At 38.3% G+C, this 18479-nt stretch overlaps 1 protein-coding gene across 1 annotated transcript; it reads left to right on the top strand.

Annotated features, from left to right (window-relative positions):
- Positions 1 to 14404: 14404 nt before the first annotated feature.
- LOC103716240 (uncharacterized) lies at positions 14405 to 18251 on the top strand. The gene is made up of 3 exons (XM_026808153.4): positions 14405 to 15328; positions 16164 to 17770; positions 17881 to 18251. Exons 1-2 carry the CDS (start codon positions 14527 to 14529, stop codon positions 17729 to 17731), a joined length of 2370 nt encoding a protein of 789 aa, XP_026663954.4. The 5' UTR covers positions 14405 to 14526; the 3' UTR covers positions 17732 to 17770; positions 17881 to 18251.
- The last annotated feature ends 228 nt before the right edge of the window (positions 18252 to 18479 follow it).

Here is an 18479-nt window from a genome sequence, read left to right on the forward strand (position 1 = left end):
GAACTAGGGTATCATTAAAATCCAACCTTTGAGAGGATCCTAACATACAAGTGTTCCTTCCGGCATTTAAATTCTGTGGATGAACTAGTAGTATCATCAAAATTCCTCCTTTGGGTAGGAAATTTTCACATACAAATTGTTCCTTCCAACATTAAAAATTAGTGGATGAACTAATCGTATCATTAAGATCCAACCTTTGGGAGGATCCTAACATACAAGTGTTTCCTCCAATATTATCCATTCATAATTATGATGTCAAATATTTGCCATCTAAAATCAGGTAAGATTTTGTACCTTTGGGCAAACAAATTCTCACATGATTTTAGTACAAATAGATTACCTCAAACAATTCATGTCCAATCAATAAATAAAATTCATCAAGCAATAATGGAATTTTACATATAATGGACTAAGATACAAATTAATATATGCCCAACCATAATAAAATTCAATTAACAGTTAAGAATTTAACACATAATGGGCACAAGGTAATCTAGAGGTAATAAGAATAATTTTCAATTTTTTTTTTTTTTTTATATGTCAGATGAAGTCAGATGCACTATTATTTAAATTACATAAACAGATATTATCATCTATCAAACCAGTTAGATGTCCTTATCATTGCTGATTAAACAAGAAACAAATTACTTTGAGGGCCTATAAACCAAGATCTAATTCTTTCATGTTTTGGGAGAAACACCATTACGTTCATGAATCAAGACATCACCTTGTTGAAAGATGGTATATTGCAATGAGTAATATACTTCCTTCTCATGAATAGATGCCTATAGTGTTTTTTCACATGAACAATATGTTCCAAGAATATAGACAGACCCATGTTTTACACAACAGGAAAGAAAAACATAATAGAAAAACTAACAACTTGGTTATTAGCAGACCTGCATAGGAAGCTAATAACAGCAAGCTCATAAATCAGCATTCCCAGCTAAGTGTATCAAAATAGTGGGAGGAGTTACAAGGACGGCCACATACAGGTTTATCTTCATTTTCCTATTTACTCTCTAGAGGTGGGAGATGATAAAAAAAAATGGTGCTGATGTCCACAGGCTTTGCTTAGCCAGCACAAGCATTTGATGCATTCTAAGTGAGTGTTCATTTCTGTCAATATAACACTGTAGGCATAAGCAGTGGATTTGTCATTTATGCATAAAATACAATGTTCCAATTTCCAAGCCTGTTGGGTCAAATTTACGTCAGGTCATGTAAAGATTCAAATTTAGTATACGGAAACCCTGCTTTTATAAGCCCAAAAACAATTCAGACCAAGCCAAACTGTATCAATAATAACAGGCACAACAACCATAGCAACTGTATCCACAAAGAAAATGTTGATGAGTCAATTTGACAAACACGTGGAAGGCATGCATATTTATATAGCTCTAGGACAAATTTTTGATAATAGGTTATAAAATTAAGTAGACAGAAATGAAGTACATAAATCCATCATAATCTCCAAACCTTATTTGATGGCAGATTCTTAATATCAGTGGAAAAACATAATAATCCACAACAATGGCTCTGATACCAAATGTTATATTTTCAAATATGAAAATACATCAAGATCTTGGATTATCATGTTAATCACAATCAACGCGGAATATAAAACTATAAAGACATACCTGTATCCATTGTTTAAAATCTGTCCTTGCTTTTAGAGAGAAGGATCACCCTAACAACGTTCCTCAAGAGTGTCTCACGATGATTAGAGGCACAAATTATGTTGTAGGTATGAACCCTAGAGTCTCTCATTTCTTTTATAGGTCTCCCACCATCAAGAAGACCAAAGGACTCTTTTAATAGGTTTTCTACCAGCAAGAAAACCAAAAGGCTCTTACGAGCAAGAAAACCAAAAGACTCTTACGAGCAAGAAAACCAAAAGACTCTTTTAATAGGTTTTCTACCCATAAATACAATTGGACTAGTAATGACCCATAATCCTTTAATTGGGTATTATAGGGTGTGTGGGACACTTTAATAGAATATTAATTTATAATATTCTTACAGTGCTATGTTGGGAGTAAAAAGACACCTCCAATTCTAGGTGAAGGCATATAGAAGAGAGCCGCTGAGCATCACAGGTGAATGTTTGCCTTCAAATGAAAGGGAAGAGTGAGATTAGACTGGTCATGCATGAAGATGTGAAATGCCACAGTGAGAAACTACCAATTCAAGTGAAGGATTCAAAGAGATACAATGATGGTTGCTTGGTATGTAGCTACTCCCTGAAATGTATCGGATGTAACTTCTGCACCGTGTGTTCTACATATTGGAATTCTTTTGCTTGTTTCAGCTCTGTGTTCAAAAACTCCGAGTGGTAGGGCTGCAGGTTGAGTCACTCACTGTGGAATGCAAGTGCCTGGTGATTATCCTGATATTTATGGGACAGGAGCAGTTCTTCCCATCTTAACGAAAAGGTGACAATTATTTGTTGAAGTGGTTAAATCTAAATTTTGATGGTACGATGTGTTATCTCATGTCTTGATTGTCTAATTTGTTCATTTTGGGGCAAAAAGGTCAAGTTCAATATGTATAAATTTTTTTTGCATGACTAGCCAATGTGGCATTACAATGGTGGTTGTGGTTTATCTTTCTTAGCCTTCTCATATGAGCTTCCAAAGAATTGATGCTAGGATCATGGAGGCAAATTGCTACAATATCTGTCAAAGGTGCATGATCTTTCTGCTTTCTAAATTTTGCTTAGTTCAAGCTTCCTGCACCTAATGTCTCTCTAGAAGGTTTTCACAAGGCAGATGCTATTAGTGGAACCAACTCTTGGAATACAGCAAAATCTGGGAAATAGTAAACAAGAGTTGATCTCTTTTTGAGAGGGGGTGGGAGACCCACCTGGTCTTATAACTATCCAGGTCCATATTTTAGGAGATGGCACTGACCAAGAGTTGAACTGAGAACCTTTGGTCACAAAGAAGTGTTTCCAGTGGGGAAAGGACCAGTTCACAAAATTTGGGAGGCATGTAAACAAGATAGTTTTCATGTATCAAAAGAAAGGTCTATGTTAGAAGCTTTCATGGTTCCTTGGTGCTTTCTGCCTATAGAAGGGATTAAAAGGAAATCAGAATTGCCAAGCTGTCAACACAATGCTATCCAGATTATTGCTCTTAATTTGTCTTCAGCTACTAAATTTGCAAATTAATGGAAGGAGGAATCTGGCATGCTCTTAGAAATGCGCTGTAGAAATCTTTTCTTTTCTTTTTTTTGCCCTTTCAAATAGCAAATATTGCAAATTGTCATGGTGAGAATTCATTTTAGTTTTGTTGGGCAAATGGTGCATAATTTTAGTTTTGTTGGTTACAAGGTATTAAGTTCCAATTTCTAAACATAAACACTGCACACGCCCAAGATGATCAGGGCCCGAGCCTCAGGGGCAGTACGAGATCTCCAGCTTCCAGACCCTTGACATTCTCCTGATTCCGGTGCTGTTGGCTCTCTTGGATTGGGCTATCTCCCAATCCATGGAGCCTTACAGACTCTGCCAAGCGAATCAACCGGCTGGTTGGGTGGCAATCCATGGAGCAACCATGTCCAGGAGCATCATTTTGTTTGGAGCAAACATTTCAAAATCAAAGATGATATGGGTGAAGACGATGAGATCATCCTATTTAGTTGCATCATGATGTTCCTACATGCAGTGATCTTAAATCACTCTCACTCTTTGAATCATCGTCCAACCCAGTGATGGATCCGTGAGGAGGTCGGATATCAAAGATCATCTTCTGGCAGTGATCTTGGGCCAAAATTTGAGAACAAAAATGCCCCCCAGTCCAGCAAGAAAAAAAGTATATATCAATATACTGTTATATATCAGTATATTATATTATATTATATCAATATTATATATTATATATTATATTTATGATTTATATTATATTATAATATATTATTAATCATATTATTATTCAATGACAATTTTAAATTATAGTTGAAATATATTATTGTACTTTATATTTATATAATGAAATTATTTAATATACTACTTCTATTTGTCTTATTTTTTAATCAAAATAAATATTTATATTAAAGAGTTTATTTAAGTATAAATAAAAATATTAATTCTATAATAATAATTAATATATGTTTATAGGATTAATAATATATAGAACTAATAAATATATTTTTATGGAATACATTAGGGGTAGTTTTAATATTATATGGTCAGTGATCATAGATTCCTAAGGAATATTAATCAAGTTACTCATGGATATCCGAGAATATGTAATTACTAGAACATAGCATTCCAAACGTAATAATCTTAAATCATGAGAGATCATATTATCCGAGATAAAGTAGCAGTAATCTAAGATTACCTATTCGGGTCACCAAACACCACCTTAGAGTATCTTTTTCTGAAAAGCCTGCCTTATTTTCATATATGTAACAAACATATAATCTTTATCGAAAATATATTTTGCATTAAAAATGCATTTCAAGATTTTTATTTTTTATTTTGGCAAAATGATTTAGATCCCAATAAAAATTTATACTAGGTTTAAGTATGAGATGGTCAATAGTTTAAATAAATGTGTACTAGATATTTGAAATAAGTATATCCGATGTTCAATGGATATGTGAGTAAATACATATATCTTGTTCCTCATGGTCTAAGGACAAAATTAATTTTAGAAAATCCTAAATATATACCTCGCTCTATGAAAATGTTTTTATAAAATCAATGGTTTAGTGGGTTTTATGCAAAATTCAGTTACATGAACAATTATTTTTTAAATTAATCTAGACGATCGCTGTGATCTACCTTAGTTGATGCAAAAATGTTAATAATGAACAAAGAAATACACAAGTTAGTAGTGAATGTTTATCTGATACAAGTTCACGCATGCGTAGAGTTGTGCTTGGCGGTGATCAGGTATAAAAATACATTAAATTAAGAAATAGATAATTTCTCTAAAGATGAAAATAAAGTACTCTTTTTGGCCAAACCTACTTGAAACAAACAGAAGGAAAAATCCCTTGAGAGGGCCCTGGACCCCAGAAGGAAAAATCCCTTGAGAGGGCCCTGGTCCCCAGGTTGTATCTTTCGCATGAAAGGATGATTTATTTTATATTTTTTTTACGATGTGCACCATTAGATTGCACAATAGCCGCCATAAGATCTATACAGACAAATGAAAGAGAGCGTTCAAAGTGCTTTAAGATCTATGCGAGATATGATCCAATAATTGATGTCGTAAAAGAAGAACAATTATTCTTCCGTATAAAAGATACAACCCAAACCCTAGACACCCGACCCTCCCTAAGCCACCTCGAGGTGGCGCCTCAAAGACAACGTGAGGAATGGAGCATTTATGGCTTGATTGGGTTAATTCCAATCTGGTACTTGGCCCTTGAAGGTGGCGGAGGGACAGGCCTGCTTGATGCTTCTCGGCATCTAAAGAATGCCAAAGGAAACTTGCATGGAATCAAAGCTTTACGTACCTCTGGATTCGACCATGATTGCATACCATGATACCATCTCTACAAATTATCTGCAAAGCTTTCCCAAAGATTAATAGTAATCTTCATAAATGTCTGGACTCCAGAGGTATAAAAGCGTAATAGAACAAAGTTGGGTTTTTTGAATGCACAAAACGAAATGCTTTTGAAGAAGGCAATGCCAGAATCTTGGCTTTCTTTTAAACCAATCATTAAAGCTGACACTCTAGTTTAATTAGACTTTAGACCATGGTGACATACTTTAAAGCGTGCTGATCTTTTGGTCGTAACCATCAAGACTCAAAAGCACAAGCATAGAGGATGAGGGCAGATTAATTTTTACACTTAAATTACTAAACTTGAGCTAGCAACATAATGCCTCTCTCTTGTATATGTTCTATCTAGGTTGCGACCTAGCACCATAGACACAGCTATGAGGCATCCTTTCTTTTCTTATCAAGAAATTAGCTAGATATGAGGAAAGTGTGCAACCAATCTTATTGCTAATCTACCTACTTACTCTATGTAACATCAAAGCCTAAGTCCTACACCATTGAGGTCCCCATCACTTTTTATGCCTCCAAAACTTTGTGTATATGTGTGTGTGAGTGTGTGTGTGAGTGAGACGCTATGCACATCCCTTCCAAAAAAACCTAAGTTTCTTCTAGTAAATATCCTTCATATTTGCTACAAATGCATACAATTTTGAAAGAAAACAATCCACAAGAGTCTTCAGTTTCATAAGAGTCTTCAGTTCTTATACCAAATTTATCCAGAGATGGTTAATTACAAAGTTGCGATGTAATATGCCATTGGAGCTACAAAGTAGGCTAAAAAATTTATCTGAAACACTTTGAAATCATAGGGAATATATGATACTTCCATGTACTCCATCTTGTTTCTAGTATATTTATATGTCGTAAACAAAAGCTACATATATACACACAAACACATATATGTCCTACAATTATCATGTATTTTTGTGTACATACGTTTAATTTATTCTCTTTTGATAGAAAGCCAAAATTATTTGCCTAATAGATATCAGAGAAATGCCAAATAAAGCAAAAAAAATACATGTACCTTTTGCTCTTCACGGCAAGATCATCCACGTAGCACTCGACCACTCTGTGGAGTAGATCATAAAATTTAACATGCATAACTCGTTGGTATGTGGCTCCATATTTTTGAGCCCGATCGGCTTGATTTTGTAGCAATAAATCGCCTTCGAACAACTAATTCAAAACTTCAATAACTTTAGGTTTTGGTTAATTCACCTAATTCAAGATCTAATCTAGTCTGCTTCTTCACAAACACTTTCATCCTATGTTAGTATTGTTACGGCCTATGAGAGGGTGAGACAGTGGTTTTACTCAATTTAAGGACTCGTTTGGTTAACGGGAAGCATTTTCCCTCATGGAAATATGATTCCTAAGAAGAAGATTTCTAGGAAGAAAATGCCTGGGAATGTATTTTTGGCATATTTGGTTAAACATTGAAAGTGACAGATTTCCAGAGTGCTTATGTTTGGTTGACCATCCACTTTCTTGGAAAAGTTATGTGTAACTCCTATTATACCCTTAATAAAAATTAGGTCTTTAATACCTCTTTAATGCTGAAGGGCATTTTTGGAAAAAAATAAAGATAGAGTGATTCCCACCTCATGGGAAAGTTACTTTCCAATGAAATGTGGGAATTATATTCTCATGGAAATACAACTTTTCCATCTTTCTTCTTTGAAAACTCAAGTACTTTCGTTGACCGCACTTTTTACTCTTTTTTTCTTGCGAACCAAACGAGCCCTAAGGTTTATATTCTTTGCTCCTTGATTACTAGAAAATTATTCTCAAGTAGATTTCTGCAAAATTCCCGCACGTTACGAGGGAATCACATTTATTAGCAACTAATCTAAACCTTTAATTAACCTGATCCAAAATTCAAAATCCAGTCCTCAAACCTATTTCAACCTATCCAGATTCGGAGCAAACCCAAAAGGGGGTGACATGGTGGTCCCTTATTCAAAAGGCGACTCAAATTGCATATGATTCAAGGTCCTTGTTCATGCAAACTTTAGCACCGGACAGGTGATAAAGCAGTGCAGAATACCAAGGCATCCCACATGAATAGGAAAGGAAAAAAGAAGAAAGGACAACAATCTCCCTTGAAAGGAGAGAAAGGGCTAAAGAAAATAGGACATGGTTTCTAAAGACAAAGCAAAGATCAAAGCAGTCAACAAGGATTCTAAAAATTCACCAGGTGCGTTAACCAATGCAGAAGAGGTTATTAAACAATAAGGGATTTCATTCATCAAAAGGAGCAATGTCACTATATGAGCACTAGCTGCTATATATTTTATAAGATCATGTACTGTTACTAGGCATCAATGGAGCACCCCTTCTCAGTGACCTGATTTTTATAGAAGATGATAGAAAGCTTGGCAGATGATTGAGAGGTGGAGGCCATGAATGCATTTTGTTTACAGTGGCAGTATTTCTTATTGGAAGTTGGGAGCTTGGAACGGCGCCCTACTAATTTAGACCGTTTGAGATAGGAACAACCGCAGGCGCATTGATAACTGCAAAGTATTGGAGAAACAAGATAGGTTTTTGGACAATGGCATGAGTATAAATAACAATTTTAATGAACTTATGATCTTAATTAACAAGTTAGTCCAATAGTTGACAAATTATGATAAAAGGTCACAAGGAATGCATAAAGAAAGAAGATGATTGACATAAAGAGATGAAAGGGTAAAAGAATGACTTTGCTTTTTCTTATTATTTTTTAAGAAGTAGGGGTGCATCCTAACTTGCATATTCATGTAGATTAGCAGCCATGTATTCTTCTATTGTACTAGAAGCTATCAGCTTTGAACTGAGGCTTGCCAGTTAATTAAGGGCATGTTGGAAACTCTCTATTGGATCCTATATGCTACCAGGATTGATGTTTTAGATTTTATAAATTCATATCTATTGAGATAATGGAGTTGAGATGTTCAGATATATATATCCTATCAGGATTGCTTGGCACTAGACTTGCTTATCAGGCAGGCTAGATTGGGTTTGGGATGGGCTCAGCCTTAGGTATAATCAAAATTACCTAGGTCTGAGTTATGCCTGGACCGACCTTTCGGCTTACTTCCTAGGCCTGAGCTTGGTAGCTTCAAGCTTCAGACCAAGCTTTAGACTTTTTCGTATGAAAGTCCACCACCTCAATCAACCACCCAAATCATTTGTTTTCCCTTAATATCAAGTCCACTCTTGATCCCCACTTTCAGTTTGCGGCAACGGTGATGAAATCCGACCTCAGCCCGATGCAACCTCAGCCATGTAAGATTGAGAGAGAGGAGTCGAGGTTGCTTTCCCACTTAAGGATGCAAATGAGCCAAGCAGCTCGCGAGCTACTCGAGCTCGACTCATTTTCAAGCCCGAGTCGACTCGACTGTTACTGAGCTTGACTTGAGCTTGAGTTGCTCCAATAGTTTTCCAAGTCGAGCTTGAGTAGCAAAATAGTCAGCCCGAAAGCTTGCGAGCCTAGTCAAGTATTTTTATTTTATTAATATTATATTTTATTTATAATATATTATCAATTTAATAGCTTAAAAATATAATATGATGTCATATTTTGTTTTAATCATATTTTTAAATATGACCAAAGCTTGAACTCGACTCATTTTTTTTTCTTGATTGAGTCGATTTTCGGATCCGAGTATTTTGAATCGAGTCAAATTCGAGCTTCTAGCTATTCTGGCTCGGCTTGGCTCAATTGCATCCTTACTCCTGACTGGCCGTTGAACCCATCCAACCCTTTCAAGGTAAAAATCCCCAGGCTCTTCGATCTAATCTCAGCCTAATGGCGAAAGGATTGATGAAGGCAAAGAAGCTGGAGGCCACAGTGTCCCCATTGTTGAGGAATACCGAGTTCCATCCCACAAGGAAGCCCTTCTTCCTTATCACTGATGCCAAGCCCTTCTTTCTCGTCGCCGGCAATGAGCCCTTCTCCTATCGCCGGCGTTGAGCACTTCTCCCCTTCTCCCCAAGGGAATTCCATATCAAAATCCTAAAGCCCAGCTCGGATTCTCACTGGCCAATGCCAAGCCCTAGGGGCCCTGCAACGGCGTCCATGTTGGCAACGGTGTCGGCGTTGGAAAAGAGAAGATTGAATCGTAGAGAGTTCTACAAGCATGAATTGGATCTAGAGCTCAGCTTCAGGATCACTTTCTAGTTCAGGATGGTGGCAGTGGGTGGTTGCCAGTTGTTTGTCTCTGATCCGGGACATAGGGATGATGATGAGGGATGGAATGGCCTTCTAGGCCAAACATTTATTCAAAGAAGCTAATGGGGCGGCCAACTGGGTGGCTGCCTATGCGGCTCACCACTCAGGGTACACCCTCTGGTCAGGAGAGGGAGAGCTGCCACAGGCACTCCGTGAGTTAGTGTTTTTTAATTTTATTGGGTGTATTCGTACACGTATTGTATGAAGAATCCGTTTCAGCAAAAAAAAAAAAAAAGAATACAAGGCGAGAGGAGAAGACAGACTGGCCTAGGCCATGGGCTATGGGTAGACTCAAATTTAAAGTCTACCTCGACCTAGTTATCCGAGCTTAAAGATCTGGTTTAGATCTGTTGCCACTGGATCCGGACTGAGGTCAAAGCGTAGCTCAAACAACATTGTGGTCGGCTGGAGACGAGAGCTGGACAAGTTGGTTAAGGTGTCGGGCGCTGGTCTTCTCTAGGGATAGCCTACAAGAAGTCTGCTTAATTTTTTCAAATTTTGTGTTCGCTTTCATGCACTCTAGTTTCTAACTGGCACCTATTCATGAAACCTATTCGTGAATTCCAAATTTTTCCAGCTGTCTAACTGGCACCTTTTGTGTTCGCTTCCATGCACTCCAGTTTCTTACTCTAATGCAACAAATGGAAGCTTCATATATAGGAACCCCAAGGAAAGAAGGCCGTCTCCACCCTATGTTTTTTTTCAAATTATTAAGTGTTAGCATAATTTTAGAAATCACATAACAATCTGCATAATCTATAATATTTTTTTTATTAGCGTGATTCTATATCAACCTATATTATTTTTTTTATGAGCGTGATCTTATTAGAGTGATTTTAAGGATCACATAACAACTTGTATCAGTCGGTAATATGTTCCATTATTAATGTGATTCTATATTAGGCTATATTGTTTTTCTTGTATGAAATCTATGTACAAGTATATATGATTTCGGAGATGTACCGAATATGATGAAACAGAGAAATAAAATTATTTTTTTCTCTTTTTTATCTTATTTTCTTCTTCTTCCGCAAATATTTCAACATCAAGAAAGCTTCTTCCCAAGCCGTTGCCGGCGGACGGCCAACTCCATTGAATTTGAGGCAATGCTCCATGCTGAAGGCCTCAGTCTGCCATCCGATTTTCAAATGACCTAGATATATACCCTCTAAATTTCTCCAAATTATTACCATCACCAAGTAAAAAGTTGACACCTCTATATCAAGCATTTGTCCGTAAAACTTCAGTCCAAGCAGAGGAAGAGAGAGCCCAAAAATTTGAATTCAAGTTCTAATAATTTTTGGATATGTTTATAGTGCACATTTCCTGTTCTTGAAATTTTTGCAAAGTGGTTCCATCGGTTGTTCACCCACTATGTGAGGTTGTTACTTTTCATAATGAAATTTTTAAAGAGAGCAACCGGTGGAATAACCACCTCAAATTTCACTAAAATGAAATGGTAGCACAAAAAAGAAGGAGACGGAGAAAGATGTTTTTTTTTTTTTTTGGTTCTACGTACAAAGAACATGAATACACAGGAAAATGGGCTTTTGATATGAATACAAGAAAATTTTAGTTTTCATACAAAATACCTTATCTTTAGCTCTATTTAATGAACCTTTCTGCACCTACATAGAAATTAGAACTATTGTTCATTCTGAGTCTAAGTAGAAATATTGATGTTTCACTCAAAAAATGGACGATATTGATGTAAAATACATAAATAAACAAATAAATATTAAGGGAGCTAGAGACTAATACAAAGCAAGATGTAAACCATAAATTAAAAGAGTCAACTTTTTTTTTTTTAGTACAACGGCGGCTTACACATGACGGATGTGGGTGCAGCCAACAAAATCAGAAAAAGAGGAGATGGTGCAAAGAATTAGGCACAGAAACGTAGTTTTTCTAGATAAAACTTTTGAAGTAGTGAGCTGCGAAGGAGGCAACCTAGTCAGCAATACCGTTCGCCTCTCTATAGATATGTATAGCCAGATAGGAGCTACACTTGCCCAAAAATCTGCGGATGTCATGGAGCAGCGGCTTTCTATCATCAGTGCATATCCGACTCCGGACCCACTCGATCACCGTCGCTGAGTCTTTTTTGAAGAAAAGAGTCAACTTTTGGTGGGACTTTCCTAGCAATGCTGAGATGTTCTTCATCGTAACGATGAGAGATGCACCTATTTGGTTGGTTGAGTGTTCTAAACTTAGCTATATATGAGGAGATTCACATATAGTTTGATCATATGCAAGTTTGCTTTTAAAGTTTTACGTTCGAATCATGTACTAAAAAAAAAAGAGTTTTATGTTTGAATCAAAAAAAAGGTTTTATGTTCATAAAGGCAAGTTCTTGAAGCTGTTTGTAGCTATTCATCTGCTAATCAAGTCTCAAACAACCACAGTGCATGAGCACTCTCCGTTTTCTTGTTTGCTATGATAGTGTTTCAAGCTTCACAAGCCTTCTCGGCTATTTCACCCGGTTTCTGGGTATAGTAGGAGCCATGTCTCTCAAGAAGAACCGGCGGGTCGGCCCATACATTTTGCGGATAAATCAAAAATAAATACATCTATGGAAATCAGAAATTAAAAAAAAAATCTGTCCACAGCCTACTCTTTACGCTCATATCATAGTAATGTTGTAATTGCAAGAAAAAAAAAAGAAGAAGAAGAGAACGAATCCTCGGGTCAACTGTAGATTGCTCAGGATGATTGCAGAAAACACATCTGTTTACTCTATTTTTGTGATTATCATTGCCACAATCAGATGTTTCTTAAAATTTTGGAACATTCCATAGACATATTTACAGCCAACTGCTATAAGATGGTTTGATCAAATTTTCAAAAGATAGATCTATTCTAGGGTCCCTATGAACAAGACCCACCAATAGTTTCATCATTTATTGAAAAGACCACTGATAAAGGTCACTACCGGAATGAGAAATGAGCCACCAAATGATGATGACAAATGGGAAAGTGAAGGTTGAAGCTATCTATATAAATTATATAACAAAAGATGATATGCATATGAAAAAAGTTCAAACGGTAAACCCATGTGAAATTGTTGAGTTTTAAGCTGGTGTGGTCCCTTCTAAACATCCTAATTAATCTTATATACTAGCAAGTGGACCCACCTAAATTCAGCTACTTTGGTGGTCAAGTTGCTGCCAAGATTTTTATCCAAATCAGTACTCTCTGACTCTCCAAAAGATCGAAGAATTTCAAAAAGTTGTATAATATTATAAATTGTGCCCCATATGATTGGGTCGGTAGCATGTTCCATGGCTTGGTCCATAATTTCTTGAGCAAAGATATTTAAGTTTAGCTGGGGTGGTTAGGGTGTGGTGATGCGGAATGGTATTTGAGTGATCATCGAAGGATTGAAGGATCTAATTTGGGATTCTATTAATTAATTTGTCTTGTTAGACTTTGTGGCCTCCACTGAGTTGGGTACACTGAGGGGGGCTAGATGAATGGTGTAAATAGGAAATTTTCTTAGAGCTTTTAGGGATAGATGATAGATGATAGATGATAGACTTCGAGATGGTCCCAATTTTGTTAAGCTACAATCAATCCATATATATATATATATATATTCAAATAAGCAGTTTTATGCAATCTAAGTAATATGACAAGAATGACATTAGAGAATATCATAAAACATTTTCAGCTGATATTATATTCGTTATTAAAGAATATCTGGGAAGATTTTGATCTTCCCTTATAATGAATATGGTATCAACTGAAAATCTTTCCTGATGCTCTCTAATGATGGACTAACATATGCTTCTAGCTTTATGGTCAAGTGGGCACAGAGGATATGATTAAAGGATATCCTGCATTTTGATATCGACCCTCCAAGGATTTCAACTCTTTATCTCCACATAATATTGTACAATATCGGATTATAAATTCTTAAAATCAATAAAAAATATTAAAAAAAATGACAGTGAAAGAAGTAATTAATGTCATGAAAAATAGAAAAATATCTATTTCATGCCATTCGCTTTGCAGCAAAGAGTTATTCATTGTCAATATCTTAAAAACACAATAGTAAATATTTATGCCATCAATCTTTCAAATCTTCAATTTTAGGCTCGTCGATTAATTAGATTTTGATGGCATCTCTAACCTTTTTTTTCCCTTTTTATTTGTTTATTAATTGATCTTTTAATAAAATTGTTCAAGTGATTTCTTTTACCTGTAAATTAAAATGTAAAACTAAAATAATGTTGCCGAATATTAAAATCTGAATAGGTGAAGTACTATTTTTTTATATGTAAATATAAGGAAGATTTTAAAAGCTACATTACCTTGAAATATTGTAATTTAACCTCCATGGGCCTCGAGAAGAGTAACCATAAAGCTGATTCCTAGGCCGGCATAAAACCAAGGCTAGTCTATTTTCCTTTATAAAACATCTTCTGGGAAGAGTGATCAGAAAAAGATTTAGGGCCAAAGAACCTAATGTCCTATGGAATGGAGGACTCATTAATTCATGTAACAAAGAAAAGCAAACCCGGCCCACACTCGACACAAGATGCCCAAGATTAAAGCCCAAGATAATTATCAAATTCAAATCCCAAGTCGATAATTTGGTGCTATCAGAATATGTCCAAATGAACTTCCCCTATAAATAGTCTGCCTTTGGCCAGCCATTGAGGCATTCGCCAACCATTCTCCCTCCCTACTTTCTACAAACTCCCTCCCCTCCCCCTTGCCGGGGCCTTTAAAGATTTCTGGTGTCTACAACTCCAGCAGAGGCAGCGAACCCTCAGGTGGTTCATGAAACCAGGAATCGAGGACCCTCTAAGGGGTCACATATGGCCTACCCTTGTGGTGGCCATCGCCATTCTCATGGTGAGTGACAATGTAGCCCTCGTCTCCGGTGAACCACCATACGTTTATGCCTCTCCACCGGCTCCATCGATGTTGCCTCCCCTGCCATATTTATACAAGTCGCCGCCGCCGCCACCATACCATTACAAGTCTCCACCTCCACCATTTCCGTCACTGCCACCACCTTACTACTATAAGTCACCACCTCCTCCCTCACCATCTCCGACGCCACCCTACTACTACAAATCACCGCCACCTCCATCTCCTTCTCTGCCTCCACCATACTACTACAAGTCTCCACCTCCTCCTTCACCGTCACCACCACGACCTTACTATTATAAGTCACCGCCACCTCCTTCTCCCTCGCCTCCACCACCTTATTATTACAAGTCTCCACCGCCACCTTCTTCTTCTCCCCTCCCACCATACTACTACAAGTCCCCTCCTCCTCCTTCTCCCTCACATCCAACGCCTTACTATTATAAGTCTCCACCACCACCGGCGAAATCTCGGCTGCCACCCTACTACTATAAGTCACCACCACCACCGGCTAAGTCTCCCCCTCCGCCATACTACTACGTGTCTCCACCACCACCAGTAAAGTTTCCTCCTTCACCATACTACTATAAATCTCCGCCGCCACCTTACCACCGTGGGCTTGTCGTTAAGGTGGTCGGAAAGGTCTATTGCTACAAATGCTACAATTGGGAACACCCAATGGAGTCATACCGCAAGAAGCTCTTGAAAGGTAAATTCGAAATGAGTGCTGTTAAAAAAAAAGATCATCTGATTTTTTCATTTCAATAATTTCTTAACGGTGGTTATTTGTATGACTAAAGAGATAAGGAATTTCCTTCTTCATTTTATTTTTTAAATTTTATTTTTAAATAAACCATGGATAATGGCAACAAAATATTGGGCTTCTTCCTTAAAGATTGTTAAACTATCTTTAGTTTTGAACTCAATTATCTATCCTCAGTTGTGAGAGAGAGACTTTTTGGAAGTCACAGTACCGAGCTGACCCAGCAATCTGCAGCTTAGCTGAGTTCTCTTGTTGGCTGCCTAATTCCTAGCTTCAGATGGAAATTTTTGTTTATATATACAAATTACATTGTTTGTTCTATTTATAAGACACTGTGCACCCTGTTGTAATCAATACTGCAGTGTTTCTATGGTAGCGTTCTAAAAATCCAATCAAAGCAGATCGATGTCACATTGCCCATCTTTTTTTTGTGATGAAATTAAGGGAGGGCTTGATTAATTATCAAAATCAGACCTAATTAATCAACCTAGTGTCTATTAATATATTATCACTAAATCAGATATATGCATCTTTTCAACATATATACATGTGGACTCTTTTCAAAAAAGATACTGTTAAAAAAAAAAAAAGTTCACACAAAGCATCTAATAAGGCACTAACTATTATCCAACCAAAGCCTCACCTTTTTTAATCTTTTGAGCTCGATTCCGTCCCGCCCATACAATCACTACTAGAATTTTTCTCACTCATTTAGATTAGTCTACACATTAAAATACTAACCTTCTTTTTATTTGTTTATTTTTGGTCAAAACATAAGCAGGCGCCGTGGTCAAGGTGACGTGCACGGCCGGCGACAAGGGGTTCGTGTCATTCGGCCAAACAAGCAGCCATGGTGTCTACGGCGTCGCTGTTGAAGGCTTCCCCTACTGGAAGCATGGATTCAAGGCCTGCAAGGTTGAGCTCCACGCTGCACCCATGGACTCCACTTGCACCATGCCAACCAGCCTCAACATGGGCGACAAGTTGAAGGTTCACTCCACCTCCCATGACGAGGTGGTCCTCAAGGCCAAGCCATTGGCTTTCGCTCCCATGAAGCCTTCCAAGGAGTGCAAAAAGCACCACCACAACAAGCCACCAAGCCCTGTCTGCAAGCCTCCATCCTCACCATCCCCACCCATTTACTTCTACAATTCGCCACCCCCACCGTACTACTATGCGTCGCCACCTCCACCATCATATTACTACAAGTCTCCACCGCCTCCGGTGAAGACGTTGCCGCCATACTATTACAAGTCTCCACCACCACCAGTGAAGTCTCAACGACCTCCTTACTACTACAAGTCCCCTCCTCCACCTCTGAAGTTACCACCAGCTCCCTACTACTACAAATCCCCGCCCCCACCAGTGAAGTCTCCACTGCCACCATACTATTACAAGTCTCCACCCCCACCAGTGAAGTCGCCTCTACCACCATATTACTACAAGTCTCCACCACCTTATTACTACAAGTCCCCCCCCCCACCATCACCAACTCCTTCCCCTTACTACTACAAGTCGCCACCTCCTCCTGTGAAGACACCATCTCCTTACTACTACAAGTCTCCACCACCACCATCGCCAATTCCTCCTCCTCCATACTATTATACTTCTCCACCACCACCCTCATATTCTCCCCATCCTCCCTACTTCTACAGTTCACCACCTCCTCCTAAGAAGTCGCGACCACCTTCTTACTATTACAAGTCTCCACCACCACCCTCTCCATCTCCACCCCCTACATACTACTACCAATCTCCACCACCACCCTCTCCTTCTCCTCCTCATCCATACTACTACAAGTCCCCACCTCCTCCTGTAAAGTTTCCATTACCTCCCTATTACTACAAGTCTCCACCACCTCCATCCCCATCCCAACCTGCTCCCTACTACTACAAGTCCCCACCACCACCATCCCCTTCTCCACCACCTCCCTACCACTACATGTCCCCACCTCCACCAGTGAAGTCTCCTCCGTACTACTACAATTCCCCACCACCTCCATCCCCATCTCCTCCAGCTCCTTATTACTACAAGTCTCCACCACCTCCCTCACCATCTCCTCCATCTCCTTACTATTACAAGTCTCCACCACCACCCTCGCCATCTCTTCCTCCTCCCTACTACTACAAGCTACCACCTCCTCCATTCCCATCTCCTCCTCCCCGCTACTACTACAAGTCACCACCTCCACCATCACCATCTCCTACACCTCCGTACTTCTACAAGTCCCCACCCCCACCATCCATGTCTCCCCAACCTCCCTACTACTACCAGTCCCCTCCTCCCCCAGCACCATCAAAACCTCCTTCCTACCTCTACTCCTCCCCGCCACCACCAATCCATTTCTAAGCACAAACCCATCAATGGCCTCTTCCCTTCTTCACCCAAGTAAGTTTTTTCACTCACATTACAATTTATTAGTTTCTAATTAAATTTAACATTACACTGAATGCTTCATTAATTTATATCCCCTGCTATTTTACGACTTTGTTTTGCAGGTTCTAGGTCCAGTGATATATGCGAGAGTCTTTCATGTTCCTCTAATAATCTCCTGCACAGTGCAAAGATCAGAACTCCTTCACTTTATGATGCAAATCCTGGGGCTTTGTTGGCGACCTTCTTTCATATTATGGTATTGGCTAGTTTTGTTACCAGTAGAGAGTTTGAGCAAAGGTCTTCAAGTAGAAGCAAGAGAAGAAGGTAGAAGTAATAGTTTGGGTGGTTATTGTTTCCACCTTTTAGCGTCTCCTTGGCAATGGACGTATTCTTGTATTTGTTGTATGTATAGCTCTATTTGTTTGGTCTACTGTTTCCCAGGCTACTAAAGCTTTTGCTACTGGAAAATAAATAAAGACCTTTCCTTGTCTCCTCTTGCTTTGTCGCTCCCAGCCCGCTCTCCCACTCCCAGGCTTTTTTGCACTTTATAGTACCTTAATCTTTGGAAGAGAGACTAGAAAAAGAATTAAAGGAGAAGAAACATCCATGAAGCTGCTTGCAACCAACTCCAGCTTTGCACCTGCATTATCTCAACTATCGATTCGATGCGAGTCTTGCATACGGAAATATGATCATGGAGCCACAGTTAAAAGCATCCAGG

This window comes from Phoenix dactylifera, chromosome 2, assembly GCF_051530095.1.
Source record: "Phoenix dactylifera cultivar Ajwa chromosome 2, Ajwa_hap1_PhDact_Kaust_v1.1, whole genome shotgun sequence".
Taxonomy (NCBI): Eukaryota; Viridiplantae; Streptophyta; class Magnoliopsida; order Arecales; family Arecaceae; genus Phoenix; species Phoenix dactylifera.

Coding starts and splice junctions, on each gene's coding strand:
- LOC103716240 (XM_026808153.4), top strand. CDS start 14,527: ATGAAACCAGGAATCGAGGACCCTCTAAGGGGTCACATATGGCCTACC. Junction 15,329..16,163: donor CCGCAAGAAGCTCTTGAAAG/GTAAATTCGAAA, acceptor AAACATAAGCAG/GCGCCGTGGTCAAGGTGACG.